Source organism: Ahaetulla prasina, chromosome 7 (genome assembly GCF_028640845.1).
Source record: "Ahaetulla prasina isolate Xishuangbanna chromosome 7, ASM2864084v1, whole genome shotgun sequence".
Classification (NCBI taxonomy): Eukaryota; Metazoa; Chordata; class Lepidosauria; order Squamata; family Colubridae; genus Ahaetulla; species Ahaetulla prasina.
In genome coordinates, this window is record NC_080545.1 from 23722661 (window position 1) to 23744746 (window position 22086).

The following is a 22086-nucleotide window of genomic DNA, read 5'->3' on the forward strand; positions in this document are numbered from 1 at the left end:
GATTGTCCACATTGACATAGGTAGACAGGAATTGAAAAAGTGCTTAGAAAGCAAATTTAAAAATTTAAACTATACCAGAAGCTTGATCAAGCTTTTTGATTCTTTTCTTTTTGAAGCCAAAAAAAAAAATCAACTACAAATTACACAGGTATGCATAATTCCAGCACTCCTTTTGCAGATTCCAGAGCCCCTCTAAACCTGGAGAGAGATAAAAAATGTCTGCATTTGAGGAAATGAAGAAGAATGTAAGAAACAAATTGGTGCCTAACACACACATAGACACAAGGCTCCCATTTCACTGTTAGAATTTAAAACAAAAAACACAATGCTGGAGCGTGTCCAAAAGTGGGTTTCAGCAGGTTCTGACTAGTTCTAGAGAACCGGTAGCGGAAATTTTGAGTAGTTCAGACAACCGGTAGTAAAAATTCTGACTGGCCCCGCCCCCATCTATTATCTGCCTCCCAAGTCCCAACTGATTGGGAGGAAATGGGGATTTTGCAGTAACCTTCCCCTGGATTGGGGTGGGAATGGAGATTTTATAGTATTCTTCCCCTGCCATGCCCACCAGGCCACACCCACAGAACCGGTAGTAAAAAAATTTGAAACCCATCACTGAGCGTGTCCTATGACCTGATGTTACAAAGCTTGATAGGGCTGTTATGCTGATAGAAATTACAGACATGGTGTTGGCAGGAATCAACACTGCAACACACACATGCTCTTTCTCTCTCACACACACACACAAACACACCACACACACACAAACAGAGTTTGCTGCTTCTCTCCTGAACAGAATTTGAATCCTAAGAGTCTGAATCTGAATTACCTTGGACTTATAACCCGGCACTTTCAACAAGTGATGTTGAAAATTCAAAGCACCTTGCAGCCAATTCTAATGATTTGCCCACCCTTAACACAGAACATAGAATAATAGAATTGGAAGGGAACTTGGAAGTCTTCTAGTCCAATGCCCAGCTCAAGCAGAAGACCCTATACCAGTGATGGTTAACCTTTTCGGCACTGAGTACCAAAACTGGAATGCACATGCATGCACCAGAGTACCAAAACCCGGAAGAGAGCAACTGGCCAGTGTGCATGCACGCGCTGCTCTTCTGGGTTCCGTCGTGCGCATGCGCACCAGCCAGCTGCCCTCTTCCAGGTTGCTCTCTTCACACAGAGCAGCTAACAGACACACATGCATGCACTGGAACCCAGAAGAGCAGCTGCTGATGGCGTGCATGCCCACAGAGAGGGCTCTATGGTACGTGTGTCATAGGTTCGCCGTCACAGCACTATACCATTTCAGATGGTTGTCCAGGCTCTTTTTGAAAGCCTCCAGTGGTGGAGCACTCACAGCTTCTGTAGGCAAGTCTTTCCACTGGGTGATTGCTCTCAGTGCCATCTCTCATCTCACAGATGTTGCAGATTTTTGAAATGTGCAGAGCCAGTAACCCAGCAGTATCAACAATAGTCTTTCACGATCGGCGACTCGTGGAATTTGTAAGGAACTCCAGGTGGGAGCATGTACCACCAACCATGACCGAGGAAGGCATAAACTTCTGGAGACATTATGGATGTCAACACCACCCTTCAAGGAATGCTGAAAACGGCACTTATCCACGATGGACTCGCTCGTGGAATTTGTGAAGCTGCCAAACCTTTGGACAAACATCAAGCCCATCTTTGCGTTCTTGCATCCAATTGTGATGAACCTATGTATGTAAAGCTGGTTGAAGCTCTTCGTGCTGAACATCAAATCAAGCTGATAAAGGTTGATGATAACAAGAAGCTTGGTGAGTGGGTAAGTCTCTGCAAGATCGACAGAGAAGGAAAAGTTCGTAAAGTTGTGGGTTGCAGTTGTGTGGTGGTTAAAGACTATGGCAAAGGATCTCAGGCCAAAGATGCCATCGAAGAATATTTCAAGTGCAAGAAATGAACAAATAAAATACATTTGAGCTGACAGTAAAAAAAAATATAGTCTTTCCCTAACAGTATTCTAAGGCAGGGATCTCCAACCTTGGCAACTTTAAGACTTGTGGACTTCAACTCTCAGAGCAAAGCTGGCTGAGGAACTCTGAGTGTTGAAGTCCACAAGTCTTTTTTTTTTTTTGTTTACATTTATACCCCGCCCTTCTCCGAAGACTCAGGGCGGCTTACAATGTCTTAAAGTTGCCAAGGTTGGGGATTCCTGTTCTAAGGAGACCAATTTTTTTTTCTTTTTTTTTTCTTTTAGTCTGGGTTGCTTATGCTTAATTCCAAATATGGTGAACCTTTCCTGTCTTCCTGAAACCTTACTAAAACAAATAAAATGCGGTCTGCAGTTTAACATCTGCCATTTTAATGATATCATTCAGTATTACAAAACGGGATGAAGATCGGCCCCATCCATTATTTAACCCCAAAGAACAAAGAGGTCTTCCAGATTCTCTGCAGCAGAATTCCAAAGGCATTTGTTGCTCGCCTTAACAGCTCTCAGATAAAGTGTTCAAGCTATAGAAAGCTTTAGTTTAATCCAATTGAAGTCCGCAACGTAATGCATTTATGATTCTGTAATGCATGGTAAATTCTCTTGCTGCTTTTAAATCTTACACATATGCTCTATTAATCCCATCTGTTCCTCAGTAGATGTAGTCTGGCACCAGCAGAATTATCTTTGAAAAGAATGTAAATTCCATAACACAGCTGCAAGCACAACGCTGCATGGCAATCGTCAGACAGGTTGACAAATGTTCATATTTTATGGGGGTAATTTCTGCTTTGCAAGATTTACCTTTACTCTTTTCTTTACCCACCCCTACCCCCATCCTCATCTATCTCCAGATTCAAAAGGTATTACACATCCATATGACAAGTACACATACAGAGCAGAACCTAAAGGTTTTCTCTGGTATTCCCATCTGTCATTCCTTTCCAATTCGTCAAAAGAGCTGAACTAAGGAAACGTGATTAGGCACAAACACCTCTTTCATATTGTTTAATTGCCACATCCAAGTTTCGGCCATGGCTACCATGTTGAAGAACAGGGGGTTCTTCAACATGGGGGTGTATGACAAACATCTCAAAAGGGATGCTTCCTATTTCATTAGTTGTAAAGTGAAGATGACAGATGTAATTTCAGACTTAATGAAATTTTGTCAGGGTAATCTGAGAAAAGAATAGAATAGAGCAGAGCAGAGCAGAGCAGAGCAGAGCAGAGCAGAGCAGAACAGAACAGAACAGAACAGAACAGAACAGAATAGAATAGAATAGAATGGAATAATTTATTGGCCAAGTGTGATTGGACACACAAGGAATTTGTCTTGGTGCATATGCACTCAGTGTACATAAAAGAAAAGATACCTTCATTAAGGTATCTTGATGAATAAATGAATAAAGATAGATAAATATAAATAAATAAATAAATAAATAAACAAACAAACAAACAAACAAACAAACAAACAAACAAACCTAGAAGCAAACAAAGTAATTTATTTATTTATTTATTTATTTTATTTGATTTTTATACCGCCCTTCTCCCGAAGGACTCAGGGCGGTGTACAGGCAAATAACCAAAAGCCAACATGGGTATGTCAAAAATAGATCATGCCAGACTAATCTTATTGCATTCTTTGACAAAGTGACAAAATTAGTGGACCAGAGGAATGCTGTCGATATAATTTACTTGGACTTCAGTAAAGCATTTGATAAAGTAGACCATAACTTACTACCAGGAATAGCCAACACTCCAGAAGATATGCTCAAGATACAGAAAGATCTTGACAGACTAGAACACTGGGCGCTATCTAACAAAATTAAATTGAACAGTGAAAAAAGTAAGGTTCTACATTTAGGCCAAAAAAACAAAATGCACAGGTACAGTATAAGTGGTACCTTGCTCAATAGTAGTAACTGTGAGAGGGATCTTGGAGTCCTAGTGGACAACCATTTAGATATGAGCCAGCAATGTGCAGCAGCTGCCAAAAAAGCCAACACAGTTCTGGGCTGCATAAACAGAGGAATAGAATCGAGCTCACATGAAGTGTTAACACCACTTTATAATGCCTTGGTAAGGCCACACTTGGAATACTGCGTTCAGTTTTGCTCGCCACAATGTAAAAAAGATGTTGAGACTCTAGAAAGAGTGCAGAGAAGAGCAACAAAGATAATTAGGGGACTGGAGGCTAAAACATATGAAGAACGGTTGCAGGAACTCAGTATGCCTAGTTTAATGAAAAGAAGGACTAGGGGAGACATGATAGCAGTGTTCCAATATCTCAGGGGTTGCCACAAAGAAGAGGGAGTCAAACTATTCTCCAAAGCACCTGAGGGTTGAACAAGAAGCAATGGGTGGAAACTAATCAAGGAGAGAAGCAACTTAGAACTAAGGAGAAATTTCCTGACAGTTAGAACAATTAACCATTGGAACAACTTTATTTTTATTTTTATTTTATTTGTCACAACAGTATTCATAAGCATAAGCATGAAGCAACTATACAACATATAAGCATATATATGAGTATAAACATGTAATAAATTGGATATAATGAAAGGGAAGAGTAGGACAGGAACGGTAGGCACATTTGTGCTCTTATGCATGCCCCTTAGAGACCTCTTAGGAAAGGGGTGAGGTCAATAGTAGACAGTTTTTGGTTAAAGCTTTGGGGACTTTGAGAAGAGACCACAGAGTCAGGTAGTGTATTCCAAGCATTAACAACTCTGTTACTGAAGCCATATTTTCTGCAATCAAGATTGAAGCAGTTAACATTAAGTTTAAATCTATTGTTTGCTCTTGTATTGTTGTGATTGAAGCTGAAGTAGTCTTCAACAGGAAGGACATTGCAATAGATGATTCTATGAGTTAAACACAGGTCCTGTCGGAGCCTGCAGAAGTTGTGAATGCACCAACACTGGAAATTTTTAAGAAAATGTTGGATAACCATTTGTCTGAAATGGTGTAGGGTTTCCTGCTTGGGCAGGGGGTTGGACTAGAAGACCTCCAAGGTCCCTTCCAACTCTGTTATTATTATTATTAGATCTGGTACTCCTGGGTGTGCTTTTTGTCTAGATTACCTTTCAAAAATGATAGTATCCCAATCTAGCAAAATTATAGCAAGCAATATCCATAAAAGGCATGGTGGCACAGTGGTTAGAATGTAGCATTGCAGGCTAACTCTGCTGACTGTCAGCAGTTCGATCCCGATGGGCTGAAGGTTGATTCAGCAGCCAGCCTTCCATGGTCGTTAAAATGAGGACCCAGATTGTTGGAGAACAATCTGCTGAACATATAAACCACTCAGAGTGTTGCAGATTTCTACTCTCCTTTGGCTTTCTCACTCTCCTTTAGCATAGCCTACCTCACAGAGTTGTTGTTAGGATAAAAACTGGAAGAAGGACTCTAGTCTGAACTTTTGAGGATGAACAGTATGACTTAAATATCAAAAATTAATCAGGGGAGGAATGCCCGTCCTTTGATTCGGTCTTGATTCCTGACAACTACAGTTTTCTTGGCAAGATTTCAGAAATGCTTTGCATTGCCTGCTTCTTAGGACCAAAAGAAAGGAATTGGCCCAAGGTCATCCCACCGACTTCATGCCTAAAACAGAACCAGAATTCTCAGTTTCTAGCCTGCTACCTTCACCACTACGTCAAACTGGCTCTCCAAAGTAGCATAGACTTGGGAGAATCACAATGACAGCAGAAATAGTTAATCCCTTATCTATCGACATGATTACAGATCTAATCAGAATCATTTTGTATGTTCAAATGGTTTCAGTTTGGCACGTCTGTTGGTTATAATTCGGCTAGTTCAACAAACAATGTTTTATTGAACGTGGCACATTAGTTTATTGATTTAATGGTTTATAGGTCTGGGAAAACCTTGAATCAACCAACACAGGACTCTAAAGTCATACGTTGATTTTGAGAAGTTCAAATACAGTATTAGGATAAAATGTGGTTTAAAGAATAAAATAATAAAATGAATTGGCTGTTGTTTTTTCTATTAGCATTAATCAAATCTGAACCAGGGTTTAGTATTCTACATTTTTACCAAGGTTTCCTTATGAACTCATTACACCTTTTTTCACCTTAAACAGAAATATTTAACAACCAAATATTTAGCAACCAAAATCTTCTATGCTGAAGGCTTACCCTGGTACTTCGATATCTAGCTCATTTGCATATCAGAGTATCACATTTCAATTTGTTCCCCTGATTTATTTGCTCTCGATATTTATTCTCAGGCTATGTCACATTGCTTTTGAAAGGCCCTGGGGCCTTGCACTGCTGGGTTTTTGTATTTGTAACAATATGTGGGAATAATCCTAGGAGACAAAAAAAGAGCTGCAAATGAGAGTTGGATGAAGGTCAGCAACTGAGTTCACAGAAAGAATGGGGGTGCATGACAAACATCTCAAAAGGGACGCTTCCTACTTCATTAGTTGTAAAGTGAAGATGACAGATGTAATTTCAGACTTACAAAATTTTGTTAGAGTAATCTGAGAATAAAGATAGATCTGATACTCCTGGGTGTGCTTCTTGTCTAGATTACCTTGCAAGGCTGCTAGTATCCCACTCTAGCAATATTATAGCAAGCAATATCCATAAAAGACAGGGTGGTGCAGTGGTTAGAATGCAGCATTGCAGGCTAACTCTGCTGACTGTCAGCAGTTCAATCCTGACGGGTTGAAGGTTGATTCAGTCTCCAGCCTTCCAAGGTCATTAAAATGGGGACACAGATTGTTGGAGAACAATCTGCTGAATCTGTAAACCACTCAGAAAGTGTTGTAAAGCCCTATGAAGTGATACATAAATCTAAGAGGTCTTGCTACAGAAGGTGTCAAAATCTGCAAGAAATGGGGGTACCATATTGTATTTCAAACCATGCAGTGGCTAAGATGCTGAGCTTGTTGATCAAAAGGTCAGCAGTTCAGCAATTAGAATTTGAGTGTTGAATCAGTTTGGCAATGTTTGGCTTTAATATATCAGGAAAGAAGGAAAGGAATTCCAGAGAGGAAATCAGTAATGTGTTTATTTGTTTTACTATTCAAAAATGCCACTGTGAAGAACCTCGTCATGTCTTTCACTTGCGTTCCTAGTTAGCTTGCATTTCTAGTCAGCCATGGCATTCTACAACCTGTGGTTGCATAATAAAGATACATGACAAAATGCATTAAACATTTTATACACGTTCAATTTCTCCTGAGCTGTGATTAAATTTATGGCATTACAACTCATTAGAAGTATAATGGATGAAAAACACTTGTATCCCTTAACATGCACTCCATGAGCAAGAATTGCATTTGGAAACAATATTGATGCAACAGTGCCTCAGAAATTAAAGGTTTAATTTTGGGATTCTTGCATAGAATTACATAGAATCAAATTGCTGGAAGGGACTCTGTAGGTCTTCTAGTCCAAGTCCCTGCCCAAGGCAGGAGACCTTATACCAGCCTGGATAAATGGTTGTCTTTTCGTGACGACCTCCATTGATGGAGTACCCACAACTCCAGGAGGCAAGCTATTCCATTGATTAACTGTTCTTACAGTCAGGAAATGTCTTCTTAGTTCCAGGTTGGATCTCTCTTTAACAATCTTCCATCCAGTGCTTATTGTCCTCTTGTCAATCCTGTTCTCTGTGACAGCCCCTCAAGTACTCAACTATGCTGCCTTTGGTATGATCTGAGCATAGATCATAAAATCATCTGATACAATGTTCTACCTGTCAATGACTACTTCAGCTTTAACCACAATAATACCCATGCACACAATAGATACAAATTTAAAGTGAACCGCTCCAAACTCAGTTGCAGAAAATATGACTTCAGCAACAGAGTGGTCAATGCCTGGAATGCACCCCCTGACTCTGTGGTTTCTTCCCCAACCCACAAAACTTTAACCTTAGACTGGCTACTGTTGACCTCACCCCATTCCTAAGAGGTCTGTAAGGGGCATGCATAAGAGCACCAGCATGCCTACCCTCCCTATCCTAATGTTCCCTTTAGATATATTCATTTTATGTATTCAATTCATGCTTATACTTATATATATTATTTAATATGTATTTGACAAAATAAATAAATAAATAAGTCATGTGATGTCTCCATGACGACATGAGTTTGACACCACTGAGCTAAATGTAGCCACACTCCCAGATGGGAGTTTGATGGCCAATTTGGATTGCTGAATGAGTAATTTGTGAAATGGCTTTAAGGCAATCAGAATGCAACCCAGTTCTCATGCATTTCAAATGGGGAATTTTGATCTGTTCCTGTTGATCTGTGAATTTTTTCTTACCAAGCATGCAGTATCTGGACAGAGCTCCAGTGATTTATATAAAATGGTAGAACCAGGAGGAAAAAAATAATAATAATGTTCAGACCACTTTGTAGCAATGTTTATTAATAAAATGGATAAGCAAGAGTTACCCATTTCCTGAATTAGAGAACAGAGATAACGTCTGCTTCCTTCGAAGATGCTTTCAAATGAATCCAATATTGTCCTGATATTGATATATTTTGTGCTACAGAGTGTGGGTGAGAAAGTATGGTTGGGCATTTAGTCCTGTAAATAAATTAATATGGGGGGTTTATTCAGGATTTTTTTTTTAGCGTATAGGACCGAGGTGGCTGGCTGCCTCTATGAAAGGATTTTTTTCCAGGTGGTGTTACGTTACCTGCGGGACGCCTGGATGCCAGTAGGCAATCGGGGGATGCTTCTTTCATGTCCCTACACGGTTTATTCGCTCATGGGAATCAAGCCGCCAAGCTGCTGACCTCAGCAGAGCACAGGCTCAGCGTCTTACCACATGAGCCACCACAGCCCCCATATATATTAATACTGAAGAACAACAGTGAAGAGGTTGAAGGACGCCAGTCTCTATTTTGTGAACCTGGATTGATTGAGGTCTAAAGTACGCATTACGCTCACCACAGGAATGCTTCCAAAAGCCTTCTCTGTGGTGAACGATTCCTCTCCATATCAGAAACTTACTTGTCTCCTGGACTGCGGCCATAACATCACGGGTCTCCCTCGCTCCATTGTACATTCCCAACCGCTGTTGAGAAGGGAAGGAGATTCAAATCACAAAAGTAACCATTAATCCATCTGCTAAGTCATGCTGAAGATGATCTCAGAGTTGAGGAATCATCCATCAGAAGGAGGCAGCGGCATTTGCAGCATCTTTTGGATAAGGATAATGTGTATTCTGGCCCACAGTCAACCAACAACCACTGACATGGGAAGGGAATGATGGGCTAATCATGACATCTGTCTTGGCAGAGCCAAGTCTAGTTTTTCACAACCTCTTTGCCTTTCATGTATGACTTTGTCTGATATAGAAGAAGTACCTGCCATGCAAACTTTCATATTCCCGACAAGTAGTTTCAGATGGTGTTTTGTGACTCATCAGCTATTAAATAAGCAACAGGACTCTAAAGCCCTGGAAATGGCTTACAGCTGCAGTCTGATCCAAGCACTGCCTCTGTCTTCTATCAAAGTGAAGGAACATTTGCAAGGATTGTTACAAAAAATAATGCCTGGGTTTTTACACTTGTGTATCATATGTATTTCGTTATCATAAAATGAGAATATTCCAGATGCAATGTTGGCCTTTTAAAAAAGAAACTTTAGCATTTCATAAAAATTGCAATTCTTTAACATTAATGTTATTATTACCAGCTGAAAAAGAATTAGTACATAAGAATAAGCTAAAGTACTTGAAGATTTGAGGGAATAAGATTTAGAAAGAGAAATTCAAATTTACTTGGAAATTATTTTGACTTGGTCATAGATGAAACTATAAATTTATGGACAACACAAAAAACATTACCATATGATATATGGTTTTAGATAGATAGATAGATGATAGATAGATAGATAGATAGATAGATAGATAGATAGATAGATAGATAGATAGACAGACAGACAGACAGACAGACAGACAGACAGACAGACAGACAGACAGACAGACAGACAGAAAGAAAGGTAGAGTTATATATTATACAAAAAATAATATTAGGATTAAAAAGAACTGATACTTTTTTTAGATTTGAAGATATTTCCAGATGCACCTGTGATATAACTGACTCATAGATCAATTAAAATGGCTTCAATTAATATCAATGAGATGATAGTCCATTTAAAAGGAAAAATAATAACGCTAAACAAAGGACAGCACACACATATTTCATCAACAGATTCACATTTTAAAAAGTAATATGAACTTATTAGAATACAGTTATCTTGGTAAAAAAATGCAAACTTTGGGAGATAGGAATTAGAACAATTATACATATGAAAAATTTATTGTGGAATTTGAACAAAACAAATTCAAGATGAAGGACAGGTATTTATAATATTATAAAGCCAGACTGAATTTAGGGAAATAACAGTTGCTTCCATTTATGTTCTAAATGATACCAAAATCAACTTCTACAGTTTTTCCAATTTCTTTTTGAAATTGTAGAAGATATTTTGGTTCTTGGAGATCTTAATGGTAATTTTTTTCCCCTTTCTATATTGACAATTCTACTTTATCTAAAAGGAAGTCTTGGGCCAATGTCATTAAGATTTCTGTTGCATGAAAATACTAATACCCTGCAGAATATTAATAATCATGTCATATTTTAGTTTGTAAAACATATCTGAAAAGAGCTCTGTGGTAGATTTTTTATTCAGTATTAACTAATCCCATAGACATAAAATTTGTAGCTTCTGTTATTACAGAGCATAACCAAATAATTATATGATTAAACAATTTTGGGAATTTCCAGACTGAAAAACCAAAGACCTAAAAATCTTGTATTATTACAAGAGAACATCAAATTGAAGCAATTAAAGATTTTTTTCCCTAAATCAATTTAACATGATTTTCTTGCTCAGCCAGATGGGACTCTAGCAAAGCATTCAGGAATAGATTGTTTATCTCTCTGACATCATCTAGAAAGAAAACTATGTAGAAACAGAAGGACATTCTAGTGAATGAACTGAAGCAATTAGAATTAAGACACAAGCACAATATAGTTTGGGACTTACCTTGTTTTCCCAAAAATAAGACATCCCCTGATAATACAACAAAATACCTTAGGCCACCAGACTAGAAATACTGGGTTTAGAAAATTTGGAACTCCGCCGCCTTCGATATGACCTGTGTTTAACTCATAGAATCATCTATTGCAATGTCCTTCATGTCGAAGACTACTTCAGCTTCAATCACAACAATACAAGAGCAAACAATAGATTTAAACTTAATGTGAACCGCTCCAATCTTGACTGCAGAAAATATGACTTCAGTAATAGAGTTATTAATGCCTGGAATTCACTACCTGATTCTGTGGTCTCTTTCCAAAATCCCCAAAACTTTAACCAAAAACTATCTACTATTGACCTCACCCCATTCCTAAGAGGTTTGTAAGGGACGTGCATAAGAGCACAAATGTGCCTACCGTTCCTGTCCTAATGTTCCCTTTGATTGTATCCAATTCATATAGTTTTTCTTTTTTATACTTATGCTTATATGTATGCTTATATATTGTATAGTTATTTCATGCTTACACTTACATATACTATTGTGACAAAATAAATAAATAAAATAAATAATAAGCCCAATTGGGCTTTTGAGCGCATGCGTTAAAATAAGCCTCCCCCTGAAAATAAGTCCTCCTCAAAAATATTTAAACGCAGAGCTGGAAATCAGGTAAGATGGCAAGAGGAACCCCATCTAGCTCCACATACCCCAAAATAATAAGATCTCCCCAAAAATAAGGCCAAGCAGGGTTATTACAGGGTTCAAAAAAATATAAGGCAGGGTCTTATTTTTGGGGAAACACAGTAGTACAAAAACGTAAAATGAATTGCAAACAATTAGTTTTAATGGAAGTAATAAAACCTATAAAGAAGTATAATGTTGTTAAGCAAAAAATACTTTAAAAAAGAAAGTATAAGAAAAGAGTATAAGACACACCAGAGTATAAAACGCAGCTTAGTTTTTGGGGAAGAAAATAGGAAAAAAAACCCCGGACTACCAGGTATTCATCTGGCTAGCATCCTTAGTCTTCAGCATATTAATTTGCTGGTTTTGAGCACACACACGCACTTTTTATCCCCTGCTTGGGGATAAAAAAAGCTTCTAAAGCACAGCTGAGAGTCGGAGGGAGCAGGCAAAGCACGGAGATCGTTTCACTCACTAGCACCTTGTTAGGACTAAAAAAAAGCTTCAAAAAAGCTACATTCGGAGTTTAAGACGCACCTAAATTTTCAGCCTCTTTTAAGGGGGGAAAAAGTGCGTCTTACACTCTGAAAAATACGGTAAGTCAGGTAAACTCTTATTATGCTTATTCTCCCTTATTCTTATTGGCATTAGAGCAATTGGTAAAGATACATCAAGAAAAGAAAATTTCAGAAATTAAATTAGCAATTCAAGGGCATAAACTAAACTATATGTGTCCTTCATTACTCAGCCAGAGGATTCTTTAACATTAACAATGGAATGCTTATAGAAGTCAATTCAGTACCAGTATATCAGATTAACAAGGATAAAAGACAAATGTTGACATGGAATTTAACTAAGGAAGAAAAACAATATTTGAACCAAATGATAGGGTCTAATTTTACTGCTAAAAAAAAGTCAAGTATTTACTTAATTTTTTACTTGACAAAAATAACAGGTTTAAACATAATTGTTTATACTTCTGGAAAAAATATAATAGCAGATATTTTAAAATGAAGAAAAGTTAAAATTGATTAGGTTTTGAAAAACTGCAGCCATTTAAGTGAATATTCTAGCAAGGCTCAATTTTCTATTTCAAATAATTCCTGATAGGCATAAATCCCATATTTCAAATTGGTTTGCCCCAGAGGTAGGTTTCAGCAGGTTCTAGAGAACCGGTAGTAAAAATTCTGACTGGCCCCGCCCCCATCTATTCTCTGTCTCCCAAGTCCCAGTTGCTCGGGGGAAATGGGGATTTTGCAGTAACCTTCCCCTGGAGTGGGGTGTAAATGGAGATTTTACAGTATCCTCCCCTGCTATGCCCACCAAGCCACGCCCACCAAGCCATGCCATGCCCACCAAGCTACACCCACAGAACCGGTAGTAAAAAAAATTGAAACCCACCCTTGTTATGCCCACTGTAACCTGGATTACAGACTGGATCATATCATTTTATGGTCGGAATACCTCTGCTGGGGGAGAAGATAGTTTGCACAATTATTTTTGGACTGACACAGAACAGAAATAGACAGCTTAGAAGAGATTATGTAATAATAAACACGGTATTAAAAGTCTGTGATAAGCACAGAAAGGAATCAGGCTTATCACCTCTCTCCTTCTTATTAAATATTTGTTGTCATGAAGAAGAAAGTACAAAGAGATTTGCTCAGCACAGAGATAAAACATATTGACTGCGAAATTTAATTATTAACAAGACAAAGATGAAATCTTTGGAGATTTTCTGTCTGAATGGCCCGAGCAACCTAACCAGATTTGGAATCTTGAAATAACTGATATAGTTTAAAAAGAACTGTAAAAAATGGGAGAGGGATTTAAGAGAGTTTAATTGAGAGCTGCCCAGACACAAGATGGGTGGGTATATAAATGTTTTAAATAAATTAATATGTATTAGAAAGCCTTATAGATAACAATATTTGGAACATTTGCTGAGATTTATTTATAAACTGTAGGTGAAATACGACTGAGGGGCTGAAAATATAGCAATTCATATACAGCAATGGGAGTTTCAATGGAAGGAAAATATTAAATTCATACTGTTATATGTTTTATTGCTGTTATATTATTCCAGTATATATTCTAAAATAGATAGATTTGTTTTCTAAAAATTGTTGGAAACATAATAAATTGGATGTTTTTCTTTTATATTTTGTGCAAGGCTGTAGAGATCAGCAATTTTGCAAAATGATTTATAATAGAGTTGCACAAATTATAAAAGTGACTTCCCCCCCCCCATTTTTTTGTAACTGATTATTACTACAGTTTATATTTCCACCAACTAGTTTTATACAGGGTAACTGTTCTAAAGAATAGTTATCCTCCTTGCAAAGTATGTACATTTCCTTCTGCAGAAAACTAAACTAAATTGTGGAACTACATCTTGATGTCCAAAGTATGTTAATATTGCATTTCAAACATGTACCAAATTTAATTTAACTTGGAAAGCAATTTTCAGATTATCATTCTACACATGGATTTGGATTTCTTTTAACATGAAAGTCTTGATATTTAACTTTCAGTAATCTGATAAATAAAGACAAATCTTTCATTGCTGGGACAGAAATGACTGCAATTTCTGTATAAAAACTTGGATTTTAACAATGAATCATTTTTTAAAAAAAACTAGTTATATAAAAACAATGACATATTGAAACATTATTTATCTATCTATCTTTCTATCAAATTTATTTTTCCATCCATCTTGCAGATCAGTTGTATAATGCTTATAAATTCCCTGTGTTTTATTGTGTTCTATTTGTTCTTTGTTCTTTTCGTACTTTCCTTTCTCAAAAATATTTAATAAAAATGCAAGGGGCAAAATAATAAGGTAATCTTATTTTATTGAGCAAGCTCTTGGGTTGAAAGTCTGTTCGGAGTTTTGGAAAGTGACTGGGGGTAATTTTCATTTATCTAGATTGGAACAAGTACACACAACTCTAAATTCACCTAGCTTTTCCCCCCTCCCAAGAAAAAAGCTTAATGTTTATGAATTAAACTGGCAAACATATGAAACAGTTAACTGGCAAAGTGCATTAAAAACTAGTCAAAAGCAGGTAGAGAGAGCCACGAACAAAAGACAATAAATGAAAGGACAAACACTCTGCCATATTGATAGCAGTTTATCAAAATGACACAAAACTTTAGAGCGCTTCAAAATATATTGGGAGTTATTAGCATGGACACGTCAAAAGACTGATCTTTGGTTATTTCAGCTTTAAGCACTGTGATATAAAAGGGCCGGATGGCTCAGCCTGGTAAGGCCTGTTATTAAGAACACAGCAGCCTGCAATTACTGCAGGTTCAAGCCCGGCCCAAGGTTGACTCAGCCTTCCATCCTTTATAAGGTAGGTAAAATGAGGACCCAGATTGTTGGGGGGCAATAAGTTGACTTTGTAAAAATATACAAATAGAATGAGACTATTGCCTTATACACTGTAAGCCGCCCTGAGTCTTCGGAGAAGGGCGGGGTATAAATGTAAAACAAAAACAAAAAAATATATACATCATAGCAATAGAACAGGTGGATAGAAGCAGGTGATTCCTCATCTATTTCGAACAATGAAAGAAACAAAATGATGGATGGGAATTACTTATTACATGCAGTTATTATAACACTAGACATGTGATTTGTAGGCTTTATGACCTTCAGATTTACTCATCACAGGGGATAAGAACTGGGAGTCCCACAGCAGCTGTAGACTGTAGTAGCTCAGGTTTAGAACCTATATCAGACTCAGGCTCTGGAATCTCCAGTTAAAAGTTCAGGTAATCCTTGTCAATGCAAGATACTGCTGTGAAAATATATAGCCAAAACTACAAAAATAATAGTCAGCAGTGGAAATACCAAAGGACTAATAAACTAACTGGATGAAGACATTGTAAATCTCTGAGTTCAGGGTAATCCTCCCCGGTATTTTGTAGAGAGAACAATTGAATTGTAGCTGAACAAAATTTCTACTTATAAAGATGCTACTAACCATCGTAGGAAATGTTATAATAGAAGACTGTTCTAGATAGTTTGGAAGTACCATGTTTCTCCAAAAATAAGACCCAGTCTTATATTTTTTTGAATCCCGAAATAAGCACTTGGCCTTATTTTTGGGGAAGTCTTATAATTTTGGGGTGCATGGAGCAAGATGGAGCTCCTCTTGCCATCTTACCTGATTTCCAGCTCTGTCTCCCTAACTTAAATGGAGGAAATGGTGGGGACTGTTCATGTATTTAAATATTTTCAGGGATGGCTTATTTTCAGGGACGGCTTACAGTATTTTTGGGGAGGGCTTATTTTAGCACATGCACTCAAAAGCTTGATTGGGCTTATTATCCAGGGAGGTTTTATTTTCGGAAAAACACTGTAGGTGAGTCAAAAACTAATTCTGTACAGAGTAGTTTCCTATTTTACTGAATCTATAGACTTGAAATAAAGATGGCTATTTTTTTCAGACAAAACTGCAACTTAATTTTAATGGGCGACAAAACCATTCCTCTGTCACAAAGAGCTAGAAAACAAAATCAGGATTGACTCTGGACTGACGTGACTGGAAGTGAGTGCAATTTAAGGTCTCCTTTCTCATTTAAAATATTGTGCACAATCCATACGATAGAAAATAATGGAAGAATTGAGCATGGGGATAGAGATTTGAGAATAAGCTAGGAGAAAAAGTGCCCATCATGGCCCTGACTCAAGGTTTGTGTAACAAGATCCTTCCTTCCTTCTCCTTAAGTATAACCAGTTTTCTCCATATAATTGATGTTTATGATGATTCATATTAGAGCTAATCAGTGATACCTCTAGTGGAAAAAGGCAAAGTATTTATGAGTATTGCTTCTTTTTATGCCATCTGGTATATGTTTACTGAAAAAAGGCAAGTGAAGATGGCACAAGAACAAGCAGGGGGGGAAAAGAAGTCCTCTCTAGTGGGGTGTAAATCTTTTCTGTTGCTCTACTATCTCTAGCACTGCTGCTTTATATTTAAATTCTGTGTGAATTCATGTTAACATTAGTTATTTCTCCTTGTGTGTGTGTGTGTGTGTGTGTGTGTGTGATTCACCAAGATGAAGGGTGGATTGCTATAAATAGCATGACTGTCCACAGCAAACAGGACAGGGTGGCTCAGTGGCTGAGATGCTGAGTTTGTCGATCGAAAGGTCGGCAGTTCAGCAGTTTGAATCCCTAGTGCCGCGTAACAGGGTGAGCTCCCATTACTTGTCCCAGCTTCTGCCAATTCTAGTTTTACATGCTAGTTCAAAAGCACGTAAAAAATGCAAGTAGAAAAATAGGGACCACCTTTGGTGGGAAGATAACAGAGTTCCATGCATCTTTGGCATTGAGTCATGCTGGCCACATGACCACGGAGACATCTTCGGACAGTGCTAGCTCTTTGGCTTTGAAACGGAGATGAGCACCACCCTCTGGAGCCGGGAATGACTAACACATAAGTGCGAGGGGAACCTTTACCTTTATCTTTATCCACAGCAAATGAAGCACTCATCAACATGTATCTCACCATTATGATGCAAGCTCTTTCCCTAATGATCTGTGTGTGATATGAGGCAACTGCAAAAGAAGCAATGTTTGCAATCCAAAGCTTCACAACCTATTTTGTCATTAACCCTTCCCTCTTTTTTTCCTGTGCAGCCTTGATCACACAGCCTTAAATTGCCTCTTAGCAACTAGTCTACTACTACTATGGAGTCAGAAGAGTGTTTGACAGAGGCTAGATAAGCCCTGTTGTAAAAGAAACAGGTCTTAAGTCCAGAATTTTTTGGAGATGGGAGCTGTGCATATCTCGGGCGATGCCAAAAGATTTCTTTAAGCTTCTGCGAGTATTGCTAATTTCTAACTTTGTAAGAATTTAAAATGCACCAGGGATTTTAGCTTCTTAAAATTATTTCTGTTTTCAACAAATTAAAAAAGCAACTGTTCTGGCCTATATCTGTCCACCATCATCTTTCTTCGTAGGCCAGAGGTCTTCAAACTTGGCAGCTTTAAGACCTGTGGACTTCAAGTCCACAAGTCCGCAAGTCTTAAAGCTGCCAAGTTTAAAGACTCCTGTCCTAGGCTTTCTTTGAGAATCAAACTAATGTTGGTTACAACAGTTATAATTACCAGAGGAACTTTAGCAGCTGAGAATGCTAACGATTATGTTGATAGTTGATAACTATTGCCATTTATTCAAGATATTCCTTTATTCAGCGAAGGTCTGATGCTTATAATAAACTACAGCATCGATTGATTTCATTATCATTGATGAAAAAACCCAGATCATATCAAAAGAAAAAAAAAGCATATAAATATATTTTTGTACAGGGATTTGAGCACAATTCAGTGATGTACTACATGAAGCAAATCAATGGAAGGCAATTCATTGAACAGCTAGACAGTGTTCCCATTCAAAAATATTTTATCAAATAGCATAGCATACCAATTATGATAAAAAAAAACCCTAATCTGAAGAGATTAGGCATCATAATAACATCACACCACAAATTGTCAGACTGCTCTGACAGTTAATGGACTGAATCAAAAATTTGTATCTAAGCTTTCAAGAATACTATGATTAAACAAAAACTCTCGGCAAGAAAATAAAAGATTTCCTATTAACCACAGCTGCACAAAGGGGATTGCTCACATTTTTGACATGTACGCACTTAATAAAAGGAAACCCACTGCAAATATTGATTTCATTTTTATATGAAACAATTGTCTGTAAAAGGCTTATAATACTTTTTACAATACCCTCGAGGTTTTTTCCTTTGCCTTTAAAGAAGAGACTTTTGTTTCAATATGTGAGTAAAATGCACAACCACAATGCAATAAGCAATCTAAAATTGCTGGTGCTGGAAGACTGCATATCTCCCTATTGATTAGTATCTGAAAGCAGACTTATAAATTGTCCTATGGGCAAGAATACAAATTGTACTTTAGCTTACACAAGCACATCTCAATGCATCTAAATCAGGTCTTGAATTATATTATCTATCTACTTATGCAGGATCCATTATGTTCTGCATTCTGACAAAGGGAAAGCAGAACTTCAATCCTCAATGTTGGTATCCTTAGGTTACTTGGCACTTTACCAAATATAATTACATTTTAATTCCTAGACACAAAAATCAAGGTTGCCTAAAAATGTAGAAGGGGGAAGATAGGTAATCTGCTACCCTTAAATTTGGGCTACAAATTCCATAGCCAAAAGTAAGGAGGTGTTGTGGTATGTTAGCAGCCTGTGGAGCTGGAGTCGGACAGCGATGAGGCTGAGGTAAGACCAGGGCCATCAGGGAGTGAGGTGTGGACTCCAGAGCCTCCAGAGCCTGAAGTAGCGAGGCAGAGGAACAGGAGGAGCCTGTTCCTAATGCACGCATGAGAAGAGCTGCCAGAAGGCAAGAGCAGTTCAAGCAAAAAAGACAACTCGGGAGTACCAAGAGATGATTGGCCTCTCCGATAAGGCTTAAAACAGACCAGTAACGGCGTTTGGGCTTTGCCGGAAAACAACATTGGTAGATTTGTCTTCGTCTTCTGCTTCGTCTACGTCTTGCATTTATTTTTGTGACTTCTGAATGTTTGCCAAGAAAGGTCTTTGGCAGTTTGCTTAATTGGACCAAGGTTTGCGATAGGACTGGGGAATTTGTTTTAATTTGTGTTGAACGATGCTGGGAATGGAGTTATTCTAAGCTGTTCGAATAAAATTTGTTTGTTTTTTCACAGACTGAGTTTCCTACTATCTACTTGGGCCTTGGTCACAACAGTGGGCAACCGCAGGTATGGTAAGCACTCTAGTCTAAAAGATGTAGAACACACAAGGTTGGATTCTGAATTTGCCTTCCAGAAATGATCATTCCATATAATTATTCCAAAATTTTAACTGATAGCATTTAGAATGCAAATGGAAGTTTCCAAAAACAGTATCTCCAAGAGTTCAAAAAGGCACCATCATGATTGATATTCAATACTACAGAGGAATTTACAAATCCAACATCATATGGAGGACAGGAAACTACCAGAGGACTGGAAAAGAGCTGATGTGGTTCTCACCTTCAAAAAAGGGGGGAAATGGGATCCAGGAAATTACAAAGCATTCAGCCTGAAATAAATACCTGGAAAAGATAATCAAGCAACAGATCTGTAGCCATTCTTTGAAAAAGTGACTAAATTAACAGACCAGCTAAATGCCATGGGCATAGTATATTTGGATTTCAGTAAGGCATTTGACAGAGTAGACCACAACCTACAGTATTTCTTAGTAGGTTAGAAAAATGTGTGCTAGATAGCATCACCATTAAATGGATTTATAACTGGTTGACAAACTGCACTCAGTTGTAGGCCTTACTGGAATTACATCTACATGGAGGGAAGTAATCAGTGGGGTACCCCAAGTTTCTGTCTTAGCCAACTACTTTTCAATATCTTCATAACCAATTTAGATGATGGAATAGAAGGGGAACTCATCAAATTTGCTGGCAGGAAAAAGGCAACAGCCCTAGAAGATAGGCTCAAGATCTAGAAAGATCTCAGTAGACTTGAATCTTGGACCCTATCTAACAAAATTAACAAATTAACAAAATAGCCAACACTTTGGAAGATAAACTCAAGATACAGACTTGACAGACTTGAAGGCCTATCCACAAAAAAACCCGATGCAATCCTAGATTGCATTAACAGAGGGATAAAATCAAGATCATGTGAAGTGTTTGCACTGCTTAATAATGTCTTGGTAAAACCACATTTGGAATACTGCATCCGGGTTTGGTCACCACAATATAAAAAAGATGTTGAGTAAGTACCATATATCTGACATCAACACAGTTGAGTGTGTCCAAAGGTATTTTACGAGAAGAATTCTCCACTCCTCCAAAACCAATAAAATACCTTATTCCACCAGACTTGATATTCTGGGTCTTGAAAACTTGGAAATTTGTCGCCTTCGACAGGATCTGGGTTTAGCATATAAAATCATCCGTTATAATGTCCTTCCTGTCAATGACTTTTTTAGTTTCAATAACAATATCACAAGAGCTACCAACAGATTTAAACTCAATGTCAACCGCTCCAGTTTAGATTGCAGAAAACACGATTTCTGTAACAGAATTGTATATGCTTGGAATCCATTACCTGACTCTGTGGTTTCTTCTCATAACCCCAAAGGCTTTACTCAAAAACTGTCCACGGTTGACCTCAACACTTTCCTAAGAGGACTCTAAGGGGCGTGCATAAGAGCACAAACGTGCCTACCATTCCTGTCCTACTGTTTCTTCCCCTATGTATATATATATATGTTTATAGTACCTCGTTTCTCCTCATATATACGTTCATATATTATATAACCCTTTATGCAATGCTTGTATATATTGTTACGACAAATAAATAAATAAATAAATAAAATAAATAAATAAAGATCCGTGGTGACTCAGTGATTAGAATGCAGTACTGCAGGATACTTTTGCTGACTACCTGCTGCCTGCAATTTTAGCAGTTCGAATCTCACCAGATTCAAGATTGACTCAGCCTTCCATCCTTCTGAGGTCGGTAAAATGAGGACCCACATTATTGGGGACAAAATGTATGCTGGTGCTGTAAAACCGCTTAGAGAGGGCTGTAAAAGTACTGTGAAGTGGTATATAAGTTTAAATGCTATTGCTATTTATGCTGGAAGCTAAAATGTATGAAGAATGGTTGCAGGAACAAGTTGCCATGAAAAGAAGGACCAGGCATGACATGATAGCAGTATTCCAGTATTTTTAGGGGTTGCCACAAAGAAGAGGGGGTCAGCCTATTTTCCAAAACACCAGAAGGCAGAACAAGGAGCAATGGAAGGAAACCAACCTAAAACTAAAGAGAAATTTCCTGACAGTGAGAACAATTAACCCGGTGAAATGTGTTGCTTTCCAAAGTTGTGGGTGCTCCATCACTGAGGGGTTTTAAGAAGAGATTGGACAGCCATTTGTCTGAAATAGTATAGGGTCTCCTGCTTGAGCAGGAGGTTGAACTCGAAGACCTCCAAGGTCCCTTACAACTCTGTTTTTCTGTTCTGTTCTCTAGCTCTTGGGGAAAACTGTTCTTAACCAGTAAAGCCATCTCCATCCCAAAATCAATTAAGGTCCAGAATATTTCAGGCAGGAATCCCTGATTGCTCAATGGCTGCATGCTTCTATATTCACAACGCACTATAATAATACCATTTCTCTCTCCCTCTCCCTCTCTTTCTGCCTCAGCTTCCTCCTTCCCTTCCTCCCCTTAGAATTCAAAAATCTACATGTTTCTGTTTCCGGATTCCTTAATAGTGACATTGGCTAGGCAGTTCATTAATGGGTCAGGCATGAACTTTCAGAAGCAGGATGATGTTACCAATTGCACACAATCTTACTTTCAGATCAAACCACTG

At 37.9% G+C, this 22086-nt stretch overlaps 1 protein-coding gene across 1 annotated transcript; it reads left to right on the forward strand.

The window, feature by feature from the left end:
• The first annotated feature begins 1521 nt into the window (after positions 1-1521).
• On the forward strand, positions 1522-1973 carry LOC131202121 (small ribosomal subunit protein eS12-like). Its single transcript, XM_058190746.1, is given in 2 exon segments — positions 1522-1554; positions 1556-1973. Coding segments are annotated over 2 exon segments (399 nt in total). The 5' UTR covers positions 1522-1536; the 3' UTR covers positions 1937-1973.
• Positions 1974-22086: the final 20113 nt, after the last annotated feature.